The following is an 18,526-nucleotide window of genomic DNA, read 5'->3' as shown; positions in this document are numbered from 1 at the left end:
TGCCGACCTATTGGAACCAAAATTTTGTCATACTTCTACAATGGTCGCCACAAGATCACATACCAAATTTCATTTAATTAAGTTATTGTGCTTTTGAATAGATGTTAAATCTGCGTTACCATATTTTATCCATCTTTTTCCCTTCGTTTTGTTGTTATCATATTATATTCGGACAGCTTAGACAGATAAATATTCTCTGATTCCTTGTAGATTTTGTTAAAAATTTGAAAGAAACCTACTAATTTGTTATACCATATTTTATCTGTCAAGCGCAAATTGTTTTTGAGATCTAGTTCCAAAAATGTGCTTTTTGGACTTACTGACCTAGAAATATGTGTCTTTTTTTTGGACTCAGAAAGTTCTGAAATGTGGAAATTCGTCCACATCTCGACTTCGAATTTTTTGACTATTACAACAGTTTTTCTTTGCATACATCGTATGAAAGAAAGTAATACAGAGAGTAAAATCTCGAAAATGTTCCATCTGAATCTGAATATCACCATCTGTAAATCCAGATCTAAAAATAAAATTAACCATACGTGGTAACTAGAAACTAAAAAAAGAAGCATATAAAATACGATCCTTGCATAGGGAAACGTAGAGTAAACAAGCACTTGTTATGTATAACCGGTTGATATGTCGATTCAACAGTTTGCCTACAAGAATTTAAGTATCGTAAAGGGACTGTTAACAAAATATATACAATGTTTTTCAGAATTATAAATAAAATAAACTCCGTCACAAAATATATTCAGTGAATTTCATTTTTATTAACACAAATAACTAATACATTAATTAATAGTTTTTGAAACACAAATGCCATATATTTTTACTAACAAAATATAAATGGAATTCATATTTTTGCTTTTCTGACTTGACTGTTTTGTACGCCCAAATTACAGCCGATGTAGAAAAGCGTGGCTAGATTACCAAATAGACAAATTAGGTAATTGCCAAGGTGTCCCATGACCTGGGAACACCAAGCCTAGATTTGTATTTATTTATTGTGATATTTTCAGGGAAATCTAATTCAGTGGATTTATTTGATTTATAAAGTTCATGTGCTCGTTCTTTATCAAATCATTTTTTTTTTATTTTAGATCCTTATTCTTAGAATATTTTCCTCTCTTTCAAATTCCCTCCCAGATCAATGGTCCAGTTGTTTACACAATTGGATAATTGATTTAACTAATCAATAGCTCTAGCAAATTTTATATTAGAATAATTAGGTTGCTTTAAAAATTATAATTTTTTACTACTTTGCTTAATATTGCTTTTGAATTTCAATTTAAAATATTCTTTATTCTGACACCGTCTTGAAAATGACCCTAAATTAAATATTTAATTAATTCAGTCCGTAATCTATTCTTAATCTATTAATTAAAAATGTTTACATAGAAATTAAATTAAACTTTTAAAAAATCTGGCTAAAGAATTGAAAAGAGAATCCTAAAACTAGTATTGCCTAAGATTTCTTAAAGTCTTTAATTCGGCCTTGCAGATAAGCCATTATCGTTTTTGAAACTGACGTGTCCAAACCAATGGCAGATTTGGACAACGTGTGACTTTAGACAGATCACATAATGAGTCTCTTTCTTAATTATCTGGCCATTATTCATTTTCACATCTCATGACATTTTTAACTTAATCAGCTTGCGAATATTTATTTTAGATTATTATTTTTCTTTATTAATTTTGTGAATATGTATTTGCTTATTGATGCTCATGATTGACAAGCAGGTATTTTCATATACAATAGAATTTAGACTTTTAGGATTTACAAATATTGTTGAAACAAAGTGAACGTAATAAAACAGATATAAATCTGATAAATTATGCTTGACAAAATGCTAGTATTATTCTAATTTGTAATTTTTTTTTTACTAATTTATTTATAAGCCAACCAGAATAATACAATTTTTTAATCCTTATGTGTGCGGCCCCCTCTGAGTCCAGCGGTTCTAGACAGCTGCCTAAACTGCTTGGACAAAAATCTGCCATTGGTCCAAACATGTGCAAAAAATTTTTCAATAGCACTTAGAAATGAAATGTTATTTTTCCGTTAGGAAGATGGATCTTATTCATTCCCGAATATATATATATATATATATATATATATATATATATATATATATATATATATATATATATATATATATATATATATATAATTTGCGCCACATTTCTTCATTTAGTCAATTCCATTGAATATATTCAGAGGAGAAATACCTCTGAGATTCGAAAATAATCTACAAAAATAATAAATAATCTACAAAATTTGATAAGTCCATCGATACAGTTTTAAGCCATTTGAATTCCAATAAATAAGCACTTCCTGAATTTTGAATCTTATATCATGCTCAGTGATCATTACTTTAAGTTACTGACCATTCAAACATTACATAAAAAGCGAATATACTCATTAAGTGTGAGAATATTTTCCGTCAAGGGAAAGGAGTAAAAATTTCTTGCTTCTTAACCCGGAAATCGCTTTTTTTATTAAACAAAATCAGGATTTTTATGTCTCCATAGTTTACTCATTCAACCTTAATCAACTCATTAACCATGTTTGATATAAATCCAAAAGAAAATTTTTTACGGAAATGAAGACAAGAGAATTTTTATTTGCTTATTTGCCGTTTTCCTTTAAAACACAACCTATATCTTTTTTTTTTCTTTCTTTTTTTTGTCTTTTGTGCATTTTTCCACTCGAAGAAACTCATTTTTTTCATAAAATTTCCTACAACATAAAGGATGAAGTTATGTAGAATGTTTTAGAAAGGATATTGAATTATTCGCTTGTGATATAATTTGCAAGTCATTTGTTCCAGCTACAAATGGACCTCCCATTTTGAAAGTGGCGCAAGTCCCTCTTTTTTTTTTTTTCTTGTTTCGAGAAAATGAAAGTTTAGTATATTAGTCATTCAAATAAATTAATTATGTCAGATCTGGCAAAGTTTCTATAAATTTATCAATATACAATTTGATTATATAAATTTCTTTTAGGCGAATTCAACTACAATAATATATACTCATGGGCTGAAAATGAACTTGCATGATTTTTATAATAAGTAAAAATTATTTAACTTCAGTGATGAAAAATTAAGCATAACTTAAAATGCATTTTGTATTAATTCAATTTTGTTCATAAATAAATACAAGGATTAACATAGCAGTGGTATTTTTTTTAATTTGAAACGTTGATTATATACATTTTTAAAGTTAACCTACTATGTGGCCATTATTTTGTGTTTCAATTGTTATAAAATAATATCTTTGTGTTGTATTGTGTCATAAATTAATTAAATTATATAATTTAAGAAAGAAATAATAAGTCAATATTATAATTATTTCTTTTTACCTGTATCTGATGTTAATATGAAATTATCCAATTTTGAAAACAGAATAAAATAAGAAAGGTTATCTCGACACACGCACTAATACAAATGTAACTGTCTATGGAAATTGGACTTACACCACTTTCATAATCAATCACTACAAAATTTCTTTTATTGGCCAATTTTAAATTGAACAAAGGATTGCTATTTTTAAAATATATTATCTAGTTATAAATAAAAAGTTTGCAATAAATTAATCACAAATGATGTGATATCTCATTTTTTTTAATTGACTTGCACCACTTTCAAAATAAGCGGTCTGAATATGCCAAGCGTAGAATAACGTTTCCCTCTTTGAACAATTTGCTATCAGTACAAGTTAGGATATCGATTCATTTCCTCTTTTGAAATAATTTCTTTTCTTCTTTCATTATGTGCTTTCAAAATTTACACGAGAGAGCGTCAGCTTGATCGCATATTATTTATGAAGTTTATGTTTTCGTATTTTATTTAAATGTAATTTTGAAAGCTTTCAGCCGTTTCGAAAAATTAACAATAATTTTTATCTTTGTCTTCTTCATTTTCTTTGGGATGCTAATGTAATATATATAGTGGAAAATTGAGAATGCTTTTTCAAATTGCCTTCTTTTGTTCTTCAGCAAATGTTATTTTACGAATAAATTTTAAACTGATTTCTGAATGAAAACACGAACATTTTCATCATTACAAAAAAGATGTGCAATTGTGTTTATATGGTTCATAATCTGAAAGAAAATTCGTCAATAAGCCAACTGAAATCCTCAGTGGCCTTACTTGTGGTAAAATTGTCGTGGTTTGTTACGAATGAAAAATTTACGGTTTATTTAATTGCCATTCTTTAACTTCATTAAAATTTTGCTTATCCTTCAATATTTTGAAGATATTTAATTATACGGCGAAACAACAGATGAAAAACTGGAAGATTTCCTTTAATTTCTAATTAATTCAACATTTAATTAGTATTTGAAGTTAAAAGAGTGTAACGAAAGTAATAGTAAGTTCAATTAGATAATTATCTATTTCAACTTGCTTATTGCCTCGATTTCTGTAAATATTAGACTCTTTTCAATATCTTAAATTAGAAGTATTCGAAGTTTGGTTGAATTCAACCCAGTTGAAGACGAAGAGATGTAAAACACACGCACATACTTAATATAAATGACTTCGTTTATATTAAGATTATTTTTAAGCTGAACATAATTGAATATTTATTTAAAATCTATTCAAATCAGGGTTTTTTCCCCCCCATTTTTCTCTGTTGAAGGATAGGATTATCTAATATTGAAAATGGGTGTTATAGATAAATTTTAAAAAATATCTTTGAATTGCGGACATTTATAAATCTTTCATTTAACTGCCAAGCTGTACTGTTATTAACTTATTGCTATTTTCTTTAGAAAAATTCGATCAAAAATAGAGCAATAGGATGCTTTGTAAAGGTCAGCGGTATATAATAATAATAAATTTCAAAATACAATTGGAACAAATTCAACAATTGGAAGCTGGTCATTTTAAAATAGACATAAAAAATGCTCCAAATGGAATATAATTGTTTTGAAATTTGCAAGTGAGGGGATTTCCGCTAGTTAAAGTTACCGTGCCATTTTTAAATTAAACGATGTTTATTTGGGGATGGGTCTAGTCATCTGAAACTGCGATCAGACGTTGGTGGAAACAGCAAACAAAGTTTTTTGTCTCGAAAGTTTTCGGATAGCCAACAAATATAGGAGAGAAAGTTTTTTTATTTAAAACACGTACCTGAAAAAGGTTTTGCGGAATTACAGTCGTAGGTGAATAGTCTGTATAGGGTTATTGAATAAGAAATGAATTTTAAAATATACATTTCTTGACATATGTATATTCCAACCCATTTGTGTAACAAAATTTTCTCCATTCTTTAAAATACAAATTTATGCAAAAAAAAAAAAAAGTCATTTGAATACTTTGTAAAATACAATTCTTTCATGAATTTCAATGAACATTCTTTCATTTAAAATGATCTTCTTGATTGCCGAGTTAATTTTAATAGTAAAATCTGACAGGATTACATATAGGCACTAACACTTTTGGAGGCTTCATTCTGATTCTGAATTCTCAGGTAGATGCAATCTAAAGCTTAAGTTTTAATATATAATGATCTATTTCAAGTTATAATTTCCTTTACCTCAACTTCTGTAATTATTAGACTCGGTCAAATACATAGCATTTCAAAGAACAATGACAGTTCTTTGAAATGCTATGTATTTGTATTAAGCATAGTTAAGTAAGTTGTATTAAGCATATCGATAAAATGAATCATCGACAGATAAAAAAAACTATATAGAAAACATTCCATGCTTCGACGATAATAGGAAAATAGCAAATACTGACCAAGGCCTAGTGACATGTCATTCACCCAACGTATTAAAAAAAAAGGCAGTAGTGCTAAAAGAGGTTACTAACTTCGAACACGCGTTGATTGAGTGAAGGCACGCCTAATGGAAAAGAAAGTTGTTTACAAGGCATCTCCCTCAAGAAGAAAAACGAGGAGAATGAAAACTGAGGACTTTCCTCTCGCGCAATTCAAATGATTCTAATTTTACACAAAAACATTCCTTGCGAATTTTAGAGATGCTTATCAGCGAGAAGGCTTTTGAAATTAAATTATTTATTCATTAAATTTATAATTAAATTATATGAGATTAATTAAATTATTTATATGCATACTTCTTCATCATGCGTTTTTTTTTTATTATTTATATATCTTTCAATACTTGCTTATTTGACAAAAAATTAAAAATTGATTTTTTTTTTCATTAAAAAAAATAGGATTAGATAAGGAATAGAAAATTTGGTCTGAAAATACTTTTGAGGCAGCTTATTGGTCTGATTCAACTGTTTTTTAAAAAGAATACAAAGTTGTATTTGATATTCATATGGTAGTTTATGTGATAGGAGATTTTTTTTTATAATTAGGCGATCATTAATGTTTTCAAATACATCAGTATAGAAAAGGTGTTTCTTAAAATGTTGTTGTTTCTCTCTGTGTCTTTCTATTTGATTTTCTTTTAGGTATTCATTTTCTATTCTTTTTATTTGCATTATACTTGTTTTGCGTATTTTTAACAAATGTTCAGATGGAATTTGTATCACACCAATTGAGTGAAAAATACGCTTTGAGAATTTTGATTTTCTTCGTCTTTTATACATAGAAGAAAACTTAACATTTCGACAATTCAAATATCTTGTTATTCAAAGAAAATAGCTTTTAAAAAACAAATTGAATTCTTTATAGATTTTAAAATCAAATTCTTCAAAATTTGTTCTGAAACCCAATAACCAACAAATCCAAGAAGCCTGCCTTGATATCACAAATTATGAACTAGATCGCGTGTACGCAAATATTATTAGAAGAATGCAATTATGTGTAGGTGTCGAAGGGGCTCACTGTCAATACGCTTTTAAAGTCTTTCAATAAATGTGTCATTTCACCGTTTTTCAAAATTTAATGAAAGTTAATAAACGCATTATTGTGTAAATGCATTCTGATTCCGTCCTTTTAATAACTTTTGTGATATGCATATTATCCCTGAAAAAAAACTTGCCTTAAATATCAGTCTGAGGTATTAAAAAATGGTCTAAGTCAACAAATTTGCCTTTTAATTCTTCAGCTAATTTTACAGATAAAAAATGAAACTTTTGTGTGCTTATGGATGATAATATATTTAAAAAAATACTCATCGGCATTTTTTTTCTTCTGTAAAAATAAAATTATTATCTTCAACATCTACAGCAATCAACGTATTTTATTACATTTGGTTGCGTTATCTGAAGAAATTTCAGATAACGTAATTCCTATTTCAAAGTATGTGCCTACTTTCAAAAGTTAAGAAAATAAATACTTCATCGACTTTTTTGGGCGGTACCCTGTATAGCATAGTTTCATACATAATATTCTATTAAAAATATTGCACCTAATTTAATTCGAAGAATTTTCAATTTTTAATGACTCTTTTAAGGCTTAATTAGGATTTATTGTATTATTTCCTAGTTATTTTCTTTATTTTCTACACTGTGTTAATTTCATCGGTTGTAAATAATTTTACAATGTATTTACATCAATAATCTAGCATTTCTCATATCATCGCTTAAGAAGAAACACCATCTGTCTCAATTTCTAAGCTCTCCAAAAGTAGGAATTAAGCAAAGGAATTATTTTTTTGCAATTAATAATAAAGATTTCTGATTTTTTTCACTTCCGGTGCGAACATCAATCAGTATTTTTTACCATGTTCGAAAAAAAAAAATGTTATTGTCGCGAAAAAGTCAAGTATTTTTTTCCCTTATTGCCGTTGTAAAACTTACAAAAGTGAAATTGGTAGTATTGCTTGTTAAGCTACGATATATTATTTTTACCTTAAATATTAGTTTAACTTTTATTGTTATAAATAGTACAGACAATAAGGATTTCATTCTTCTTAGAATAAAGCTTTTTTTTTCTCTCTTATTACACTGTAGATAATTTTGTTCCTCTATCCTTTTGCGTTAAGTCATGTGTGACGAATTGATTTCTTGCTAATAAGGGAGAAAGAAAATAATTTACACCACAGGTGTTCGAAACAGATTATGTACTTCAATTTTCAATAAGCAAAAAGAGAAGGAAAATCTTCCCTCAAACGCCCTGTGAGATTAAGACAGTTTGAAATTTTATCCTCCCTAAATTTAATGATTAATCAACATGATTATTTGCTTATTTTTCTCTCATTCTCTTCATTTTGGATAAATTCTGTCAGTTTTAAGAAAGGATTATTACTACTAACATCGAAAGTATAAATCATAATGCTTTTGTTTTTAATTCATAAGCGTTTTTTTTTTGTTGTTGTTGTTTCAACGGAATATACTCTACAAAAAAAGTAATTCTTGGTGCAGTCTTGTTTATCTACATTAAATTCTGTGAAACATATTATTTCATTATTTCCTAAAGTCGATAGGATAGAAAATTCTATACAAACTTTTAATTTCCCAAAAAACTGGATCATGAAGGAAGCTTAGAAAAATTGCGTTAAAAGTAGTTGACCTTAATATGGTATACAATGAAACATAATAGCTATAAAAACTTTTGACGAAAGCCGTTAAAGATTTAAAAAAAATCGCAACTTCCGATTAAGTTCCGCTTAAGGCACAAAATACTTATCTGAAACACCGAAATGAGCTCAGTAACTTCTCGATTGGAGTGCAAGGGGGTATAGATGCCTTGAACGCCATTCTTTGAAGGCGCCATGGGGACAAAACATCAATGCGTTATGCCACTTTTTAAAGAGAAATATGATGAGAGAGCGAAAGAATTATGCCCCTAATTTTTCCTATATGACGGAACTATCTATTTATTTTTAATGTAATAACATTTATTGAATATCCATACTGTTATAGTACTTAAAGATTTCGAAAATATTGCATCGAGTTTTTCCCCATTACGGACTTAAAAAAGTAACTCAGAAATGATTCCCAATATAATTGTTTCGATTTAGTTGGTTGGTTGTCGTTCAGTGTTTTGGCACAAGAGCCATGTTTGGCTATGCTGCGCCAAGCAGATAGTATATAATTGTTTCGGAGAATATCGAAGAGTAAACCTTCTTTAGTATGTCGCTAAAGAACCGCTCCATAACGACGTACTACTGAATCTTGACTCAAAACATTAAATTATTACCATACAATATAATGGTGTAGTACACTTTACTGAGATTATTTATTATTTCAGAACAATATGAAGAATTTTTTTTTAATTAGATCTTTTTGAGTAACTGAACAGTGCTTTATAATATTTACAGCACTTCTGTTACATTAACTCTTCTTGAGAAACTCTGTTTCTTTTTTCTTGAATCTTCATCGTAGGAACATTGAACAAAATGTAATTCCTAATATTCGATATAAGATTTTATCAAAATAGATAGAAATTAAAATAATAGTTTTAACTACAATAGTCCATTTTCGCTTTTCTTTTTTGGAAAAGTCTACAAGAAAATGCCGAAGTTTTAATTTTGTTTCAAAAACAATTCTATTAATTTCGATTATTGAGACGCTTGATTTTTGAATTCTAATTCAATCACTGTAAATGAAATTCGTAACGTTAAATATTTTGTTCCTCCTATTATTTTAAGCTACGAGCTAGTGAGTATCTGCGATTTATTTAAAAAGAATAATTTATATTAAGGCTTTTTAACCTATCTATGAAAAACCTATTTCGCAATTTCGATTGGACATAGTATTAATAGAAAAATAAAATTTTACTCAAAAAATTAATTGGGCATGTAAGTTTTAATGAAATGCTTCGAATCAAAACAGTTATATTTTGGATCGACTTAGCTTTATTAATACGGAAGAAACTTACAGAAGCACGATTCTGTCTGAAGAAGCTGTTGTAATCATAAAAAATACAGTCCCTAGCATGAGTAGGAACCTAAAAATATTAAACTAATCACTATCATTAAGTAAAAAATATTTTCTTTCTCCACATTCTTAATGACTTTAGTTGATTAAAATATAATTTAAAAAGAGAAAAGAAATAATTCAATATTTATATTTTCATTTCAGATACGTTTTTATTTATTTAAAAATAATTTAAATTAATAATATCTTAAAATTATCTATTTCGAGTTTCCTTTTCAATAAAAGCGTCAACTAATTCATTATAATCCAATATTTGGATCAGTGAATGTTCCATTAACAATTTTGCCAGATTGGGGACAGTGGTTGATTTAAACATTCAGCAGTTCTAGACAGTGCACATTATGGGGCCCCCTCGTTTAATAAACTGATCAATTTAACGCCACATTTCAAACGTTTTTAACTTAATCAAAATGTTATTGGTATATTTTAGGCTAATTTCTTATTTTGGTAATTTTCATGAAATACACACGATCTTTTTTTTTTAACAAATGATTGAGTGGTATCCACATTTATTCATAATTTTGTCTAAGTAGGCACTGGGCGTTAATAAATACTGTAATAATTAAGTTGGCGTTAATAAATACTGTAATAATTAAGTTAACAGAGTGACCGATAAGAATTTGATAAACTATACCCGATAATATGTTAATATTATTCGAGTATTTTTTTATACATAGTATTTGTATTTTTTGCAAATTTATTTGGCAATTAGGCTAATAGCATCTTTTTTATTGCGTTGCCTGAAGTGCCAGGCAACTGCCTAATTCTGAAATCTGCTACTGATTACTAAACTTCTCTTGTTCTATATAATTCATTCAGCAGGATTTATTTTGAAAATGAACGCTTGTCAATAGCTGTGAGGACAGGAATAGTTGGAAACAACAGTGAAGCTAAATACTTCAGGAAATTAATTACATTTATTTATTTTTCAATAATGGAGGGTAGGATGGGAGCAGTGTCAATGCACTTATGCCATTGTAATCCTTAGAGACGACGTCCCTGTCATTTTCACAATCCTGGAAGTTCATTATTATCGCGATCCGAATTACACGAACAACATCCTTCTCTGAACTCATAATTTAAGAAAGTTTGCATTGTATTTCCCAACACTCGAAGAACCAGTAATTGTTTTCATAAATAAAACATGATTAGGAGAATTCATTCTCTTTTTATCAACTAATTTGACGATGAATAATAGGGTCCACTTCATATTGATTTGATTTAAACTGAACTTTAAAAACTTACAACACTGAACTTAAAATGGAACCTGACCCATAATGGCCGCTAACATTATGTGAACAGATGAAATAGCGGACTTTTGGTTGTGGGGATATCTAAAGTCTTGTGTCTACCAAGGCTCTCCAGCCACTTTAGATCTCAGAGATGCCATGAACGGGTCGTTGATGGCATCGACGCCGGCATGCTAAATTCAGCTGTAATTGGTGTAGTTACGCGCCTTACTTGCTTAAAATGGCGGTCATGCTGAGAATCTTTTGCTTAAAATAAAATGCGCTGTGTTAAATTACAGTACTTTATTTTCCTGATTTGCATAAAGTATCTGTTTGACTTGAGAGCGCCATATATCGGCCATTTTTTGAATGGAAAAAAATCAAAAGACTCATTCAACATATTCCCGCAAATCGCAATTTTTTTCTAACACTACTTTTTTATAATGATTTTTTGAAATTTGTACGAATTTATGGCGCGCCCTGTATATAGGTTGTTGTTTAATTCGTTAAATTTAATTAATTAATTTTTTATTTTAATTGATTTCTTGCTACGATTTAGTCGTCAGTTATATTTATTAAAAATCCAATTACTTCTCAAAATAGTTAACCTTTTACCGGTTGACCGTCTGTATTTTTGCAAGTACGAAAATGCAATAACTCATAAACGTAATGACTTAAGTCAATGAAATTCGATGCGTTTTCTTGTGACTACTAATATAGTTTTGTGTCAAGCTTTGGTATCGGTCAGCAAAAATATGTCGAAAATACATATTCTCATGATTAATTCAGTAAAAATGCTATATTTAAGCCAAAGATCTATATTTCGTTAATTAACTAACTAGCAGTGTCGACAGTGTATGGAGTCTGAATATTACTATGTCTGTGCCTTTTTCTTAAACTCAAATATGACGAATGGTTGAAAAAAAATCCATGTCCAGATTCCAGTAAGTATTATTAAACCGATGATGATTAACTGCAACGGGTGGACGATTACGATCAATGCTCTAGTTACCGTTGCTACACCACTATGATGGATACATCTTTACTACATTAATGACTCTTCAAATCAGGAATAGGTACGAGGTACTATTGATTGTTTTCTTCAATCTGCTTTATGATAAAGTGTGTCCCATTCCTTCATTAGATTCTAATGATTAGAATATATCATGTAATTTTTTATGGGCTGTATGTTGTTTTCACTTTCATTTTTTTTTAAAGGAATGCTTGATTACTTCGTCACTACCAAAAGTGGTAAATATTTGTATCCTTCCCTAATTCCGTAGACCTATATTCTTTCTGAGGTGCCATAGTTGTATTTTTCCTGATTAACATGCAGTGGCATAGCAACGGAGAGACAAGGTGTAGATTCTTCAAGGGCCCTTTCTAAAGCAAATTCTGATTAAAGAGCGAAAAATAAAAGTATGATCCGAGTGACTTTTATATTTGCTATTCTCAATTTGAGATCAAAATATGAAACAAGATGTCTGGCTGTTATAGTAATTTTAGTTTAAAATGCTGAAATTAAAACTGACATAAATGAATGTGGAAACTTTATTTTCAGAAAAGTTTTATGTGTATATCTTTAATATAATGTAAGATATTACATAACTTTCATTTATCAACATAACTACCATTAGAAAATTTATTTTGCTTATACAATTCAGATAAATTTGCAATATGAGTTGTTATTTGCATACATATGAGACATATTATTTGCATGAGAACATGATATATAATTAAGTGTAGTTTTTGCACAGAATTATACTTATTCCTATTTATTAAGGGTTTTTCCCCTTCTTATTAAATATACTTTGAAGACACGCTTATATTGAAGAAAAATAATCTTTACACAGTCATTTTTGAAAAAAAAATCATGCAAATATTTATTTAAAGTTTAGTTTATTTTATACAGGAAATGTAATTAAATTAATTAATTACTTGAGTATTTTTCTTTATGCTTCTCATTATTATTTATTCATTTTATAATTAAATTTTGGAATAAAAAGCATTAAAAATTAAAATACTTCCTTCCAACTGTACAGAAAAAACAAAAATACACAGAAAAAAATTGTTTAAAGAAACAATAAATATTTTCGATTGGATTTTATATCATTCTCTTCCTTTAAAGTAAGAAATTTTAATGAATAATTACGAAAAATAGATCCACTATTCTGTGCAAGAATATTATATCAGAGTAAGAATTTCTATAAGATGTTTTGCTTGTAACTATTTACATTAAAAAAATAAAACATTTTACAAAAAATAATTTTAAAGTGCGACATTTATAATAACTGATGTTTAATTCTATTCCTGCAAAGGATAAGAGTTTTGAATAAATAAATTAATAGCTCTACTTTCTTCGACTGAAACTAACCATCTCACTGAATGAACCATTCAAACCTTGAGTATCAGATTAACAACTGGAAACTAAAAATTTAAGTCTTTACTTTCCACGTTTAGTTCAAGAATTTGCAATGGTCTTATAAAAAAAATCATGTGATAGTTTAGAGACACTTTGATCTCTACAATTTTTTTAAATTGACGAGAGCAGATGAATTACAAACAGATTTGATTATCTGGTAAAATTTTCCTTAGCTACTGGTTAATAAACATAAAACTAAAATCCAACTGTGGATTTCAAACTTTATCTTTTATTGGTGGAATCAATATTCGCACTTATCAGATGTATTTATAATAAGAAATTAATATGCTATATACGACTGAAAAAGTTTTTGGATGATGAAATATTACTATTGTTAAAACTGTCTATAATAATTCTCTTACATTCTATAAGCAAACTGTGCATTTCAATTTATTTGAATATTGAGAAGTACGAATTTTCTATTATTACAATGTACTGTGCATAATAAAAAATTGCATATTTTTACTCCTGTCTCACATGGGTAATTTAAAAAGTTATTCCGAGTACGTTATTTTAAAATTCTTCTATGGTGAAATTAATATCGGTCCTAGTGAAAGTGTCATACTACATAAATACTGCATCAAACCACTGTTTGCAGATAATGTTACAGTAATCTATCTACAAAACTAAAAATACTGTTAGTAATAAGATTTAAAATAGTCAGTAGACAACAAATCCAAGAACACAAAATATAAATTATTTTAAGTCAGAACTAGGAAGAAAAACCGAGAATAAAAAGGAATACATAAATATATATAGTAATTTCATTTAGTATTTTAACCTCTATGATATAATAGTCTAAATAATTATCCTTACAAAACAATAAGTAAAATTAAATAATTGTATCTTAAACAATTACGCATCAATATTTATAAACTTTTGATGATTAATTTTAGATATGACTAGACAGCTTATCTCCAGTCCATTAAATAAGTTTTAAATTCAGTTTTGATTATTATGTTTTTGATAATTATGTTAATCAGTTTTGGTTATCAAAAGCAACATATTTGTTATCAGTGAAAGGCCTTTTTTTTGCTGAAAAATCTTGCATAAATTTATTTGAATGAAATAGTACTTCTACACAGAAAATACACAATGCAAAATATTAAAAAAGCAAATAGCTCTGGACTAAACCTCTAAAAACCAGGCACTCTTCGAAATTCTTATGTAGTTAATACGCATATGTATGCGGGCTAGTTCCTCAACAGGTCTCAAGTATCATCTACAATGAGTATTGACGCATCTTTTTCAATAATTTTGCTTTTTAAAACGAAAGATTTACAATGGTATACAGCCACGCCATCTTCCTTAAATCTGTCAAAAACGGAACAAAGCGATAATTTAAATTACCAGTTATTTATCTGATAGCGCTATAACATATTAATGATCGTTAGAAATAAGAAACTGACCTAATGCATCAATTTGGAGTACCAGATGAAATTATCAATGGCAAAAACAATAAGCATTAAGCTATGAATAAGAATTAGCTTGAAAATAATTTTGCTTATAAAGATAAAAATTTCTATTACCTTCTAACTGAGAAAGCATTAAGTGTAATAAAATTTGAAGACAAAAATAAACTTGTGAAATTCAAACAAGGCGGAACAATAAAATAATCTTATTTCTTTATCTCATATAGTTTAAATGAGCAATGAAAAATAATATAAAGACAGCACAGATACATAGTATATAATTTAGTATATAATTGCAACTGTTTTGCTTTCATGAATATTATAAAAACTTTCCTTTCCTTCCTTTCATGTATCGTCATGATATGTTAAAATGTCCTTTAATGATCATAAAATTAGTCATACAAAACTAGAATTGCTCTACAGTAATAAAAACATTTTCTGTTTATAAAAGGCCTGAAAAAGTGAAATTTTATTTCAAAATTATTTTTAGTAAAGAAACATTTTGTAACTTTTGAAATGAAAGGTGTAAAAAGCTGACTAAAACTCATGTAGTGTTTGATACATTCAGTTTTTATTAATTTACATCAACTGTTTCACAAAAAAGACAAATAAAACAATGAAAACACTTGCTACAGCATGCAAACAAAAATCAATTTATTATCAATTTTTCAGTAAAGTCATGAAGTTATAAAGTTAAATGTAGTTTTTAGAATTTTACAATACAATTTAGCACACAGGGAGGCAAAACTGATATTGTTAGTTGACGAGTACTAGTAGTATATCTAGACAGAAATAGACACTTGAAACAATTATAATGATTTTAATTTATTGATATATTTATTTAGGTTTGTTTTATTAAATGTCTAAAATATATTAGAAAACAGCAATTAAAAAATTTATAATATATTAAAAAACAGTTCATGAACTCTTAACGGGACAATGTTTTAATTTTGTCAAATGAAATGGAATGAAGAAACACATTTAATAAATATATAGCATAAGAATCTTTAATACAAGAACAACTTTAAACACGAATTAACAAATATACATGGCAATGAGTTATACAGACAAGAGCTTCAGCTCATGCAACTGACTGCTAATTTCCGACTAGTTTGTTTCATTTTTCACTGGCTGCCATTCAAGTTCCACTGATCCACTAATAAAATTTATTACACATATGTATATATATATATAATTTGCTTTACAAATCTGTGGCTGCACAATGAAAAAAGATATCTATATCTACTCTTTCTTTCCCAAACAGATGCATTTCTGTGATCAATGTATAATTAATGTTTTAATGTAAATTTAATGTAATAAATGGACCATGCTATAACATGTCTATAAGATTAAAGCATGGGAATCAAAATACTTTAAATGAAATGTTAATATTACCACCCACTCCTGAGGGAACTGAATGAAGTTGCAAGGTCACGTCACAAATAACAGCTACCACACTAAGCATTGACAAAAGCCAGCTCTATAAAATGAAACAATAACAATTTATAACACTAAGCAAAACATGAAATAATATTTCAAGGCAAATCACAAGGCATTTCAACACAGACTCTTGATTTTAAAACTTCAGCTATGGCATGAAACATAAAACTATGTACAGCAGCTAATGAAGAAATGTGCTTTTCAGCAATGGGAAAATATTAGAACCATTTCCTGTGCCAGCGCGCGCACTAAAGATCCGTGGAAAATGAACAATAGTACTATGCATTGTCACATACTAATCCCCACTATTCTTGATTTCATAATGTTTTATATCAATACTTTTTAATACAAAACTTCTAAATCTACAAAATAAAGTTTTCAATTCTGGCCATTAGTTTTGTTGCAACAGGCAAGACAAGTATACAGCTGTCTTCTCAACTGGGCACACGGATGGAGCGTTAAGTTTTAATAGTCTAGTATCCTAAAATCCGATGACATTGCTGTACACTATACACAGAAACATTAATGTAGCTCTGCATTTATCGGCTTAGTTATTAACATCTTAAAGATGACACCAGCTTAATAAGAAAATAAAAACATAAAATTGATATTTGTATTCCAACTTCTGATGTTACTAAGCTGTCAAAACAAATATCAGCTTGTAGCAAAGACATGTATTAAAAATAACCATACAATATAAATCATAAGCATGGAACATTTGCATTACCATAAAATAAAGAATCTTTCATGATAAAATTATGAAAGCTAATACTCTTTAGAATGTCACTGACATTTTAAAACATCAAAATGTCAAAATATTTTAATTCCTTGTGCACAGTGATGGTAGATTAGATTGGTTTTTGGGATTTGGTATGTATGATTTTTGTTTCCGTGCATTGTTTTACAAGCTATCATTGGCAACACAATGCTCTTCCCTTTTCAGTTAATTTTATTTTATGCCCAGCTAAAAAGGGCTACAACGTTTACTCCGCAGTTAGGAGTGTAGAACTGATGCAAACACTAAAAGTCAGCAAATTCCTTGGCACATTTTTCCGTTGATGATATGCGCAGTGCCTCTTCTTCATAGTCATCAAAGTTGCTGGTATCACCTGGTCCTTTGCATTTTGGAATGAAAGGAGCTTCCACCTATACATGAGGGAAAAAAGCTTTTGTGCATAATTGTCTTCCAGAAATTTGAAATTTTAATTTACGAAAAGGATATTATATATATATATATATATATATATATATATATATATATATAATGATTGCAATGTTTCAGAGCAATGGAAATATACATACTCACGGGGATACTCGGAAAAGATAATCAAAAATACCTTGTGTTTTTAACTAACCCTATTACATCCATTGCAGTTCATACTGCTGTTAAAACTAATTTGTCTCTGCTAAAAGAATGAATTACTAATAATATTAACATCCAACATTAATCCCATCTATTTAATTACTTTATTTTCTCATACTTACCATCTTGTCATCTAATCGCTACAATTATAGAACAAGCACTGCAACTCTATGGAAATACCTAATGGTTCAGTCAATACAGTTACATTCAATCACTACAGTTTTTCTTTCGAATGCCATACAAATATATAATTTATAATCATAAAAAAATCCTAATGATTTGTAATTTTCGTAAAAATATTTGAATACAAACACAGAATACCTAGAAAAGAATGGATATACTTGGTCTTTACTGGTCAAACCAGAGAGAATTAGCAATTTTCACAACGCTAAGATGGCTCAATAATCGAAAGTTTATATAATAAAATGCCAAACTAAAATTACTATTTGTGGAAACAAATTTTCATTAAATTTCCTTTCAACATAGCATTTAAAAGAAAATCGATCAATTGAAATTTTTTTAACAGAGATAAAACTTAAATGATTTTATTGAAATCTTGTGCTTTTTTTGACAATACATAATAATAGAAACTTCAACTCCAAACAACTTAAAATACTAACATTAAGTAGCATTCATTATTCGCGATCTTCAGTTCGTTCTTCAACCAGTACATTAAGAAACTTGATTTAAAATACCCAGAATTATTCTTTCATTTCATCATGCCATTTGCATGCAAGTATTTTACTAGTACAATATGATAAATTACAGAATGTATGTTTTAAAGACAACCACTGAATTGAGAACATAACATCCAATAAGTTTAAGAAATTTTCCTATGAGAAGTATTTATGTGACTA

At 28.3% G+C, this 18,526-nt stretch overlaps 1 protein-coding gene across 3 annotated transcripts in view; it reads right to left on the bottom strand.

Annotated features, from left to right (window-relative positions):
• Positions 1-15,503: 15,503 nt before the first annotated feature.
• Positions 15,504-18,526, bottom strand: part of LOC129960178 (cAMP-dependent protein kinase catalytic subunit 1-like) — a 306,102-nt gene continuing 303,079 nt past the window's right edge. For 2 of the 3 annotated variants that reach the window (XM_056073387.1, XM_056073386.1), the window contains exon 12: positions 15,504-17,452. In XM_056073387.1, coding sequence (XP_055929362.1) covers positions 17,327-17,452 — 126 coding nt within the window. In that variant the 3' untranslated portion in view covers positions 15,504-17,326. The remainder of the gene's footprint in view (positions 17,453-18,526) is intronic. The other variant, XM_056073385.1, reaches the window with a different exon arrangement.

Source organism: Argiope bruennichi, chromosome X2 (genome assembly GCF_947563725.1).
Source record: "Argiope bruennichi chromosome X2, qqArgBrue1.1, whole genome shotgun sequence".
Taxonomy (NCBI): Eukaryota; Metazoa; Arthropoda; class Arachnida; order Araneae; family Araneidae; genus Argiope; species Argiope bruennichi.
Note: the sequence above shows the minus strand (reverse complement) of the source record. Positions and strands in the feature narration are given on the sequence as shown.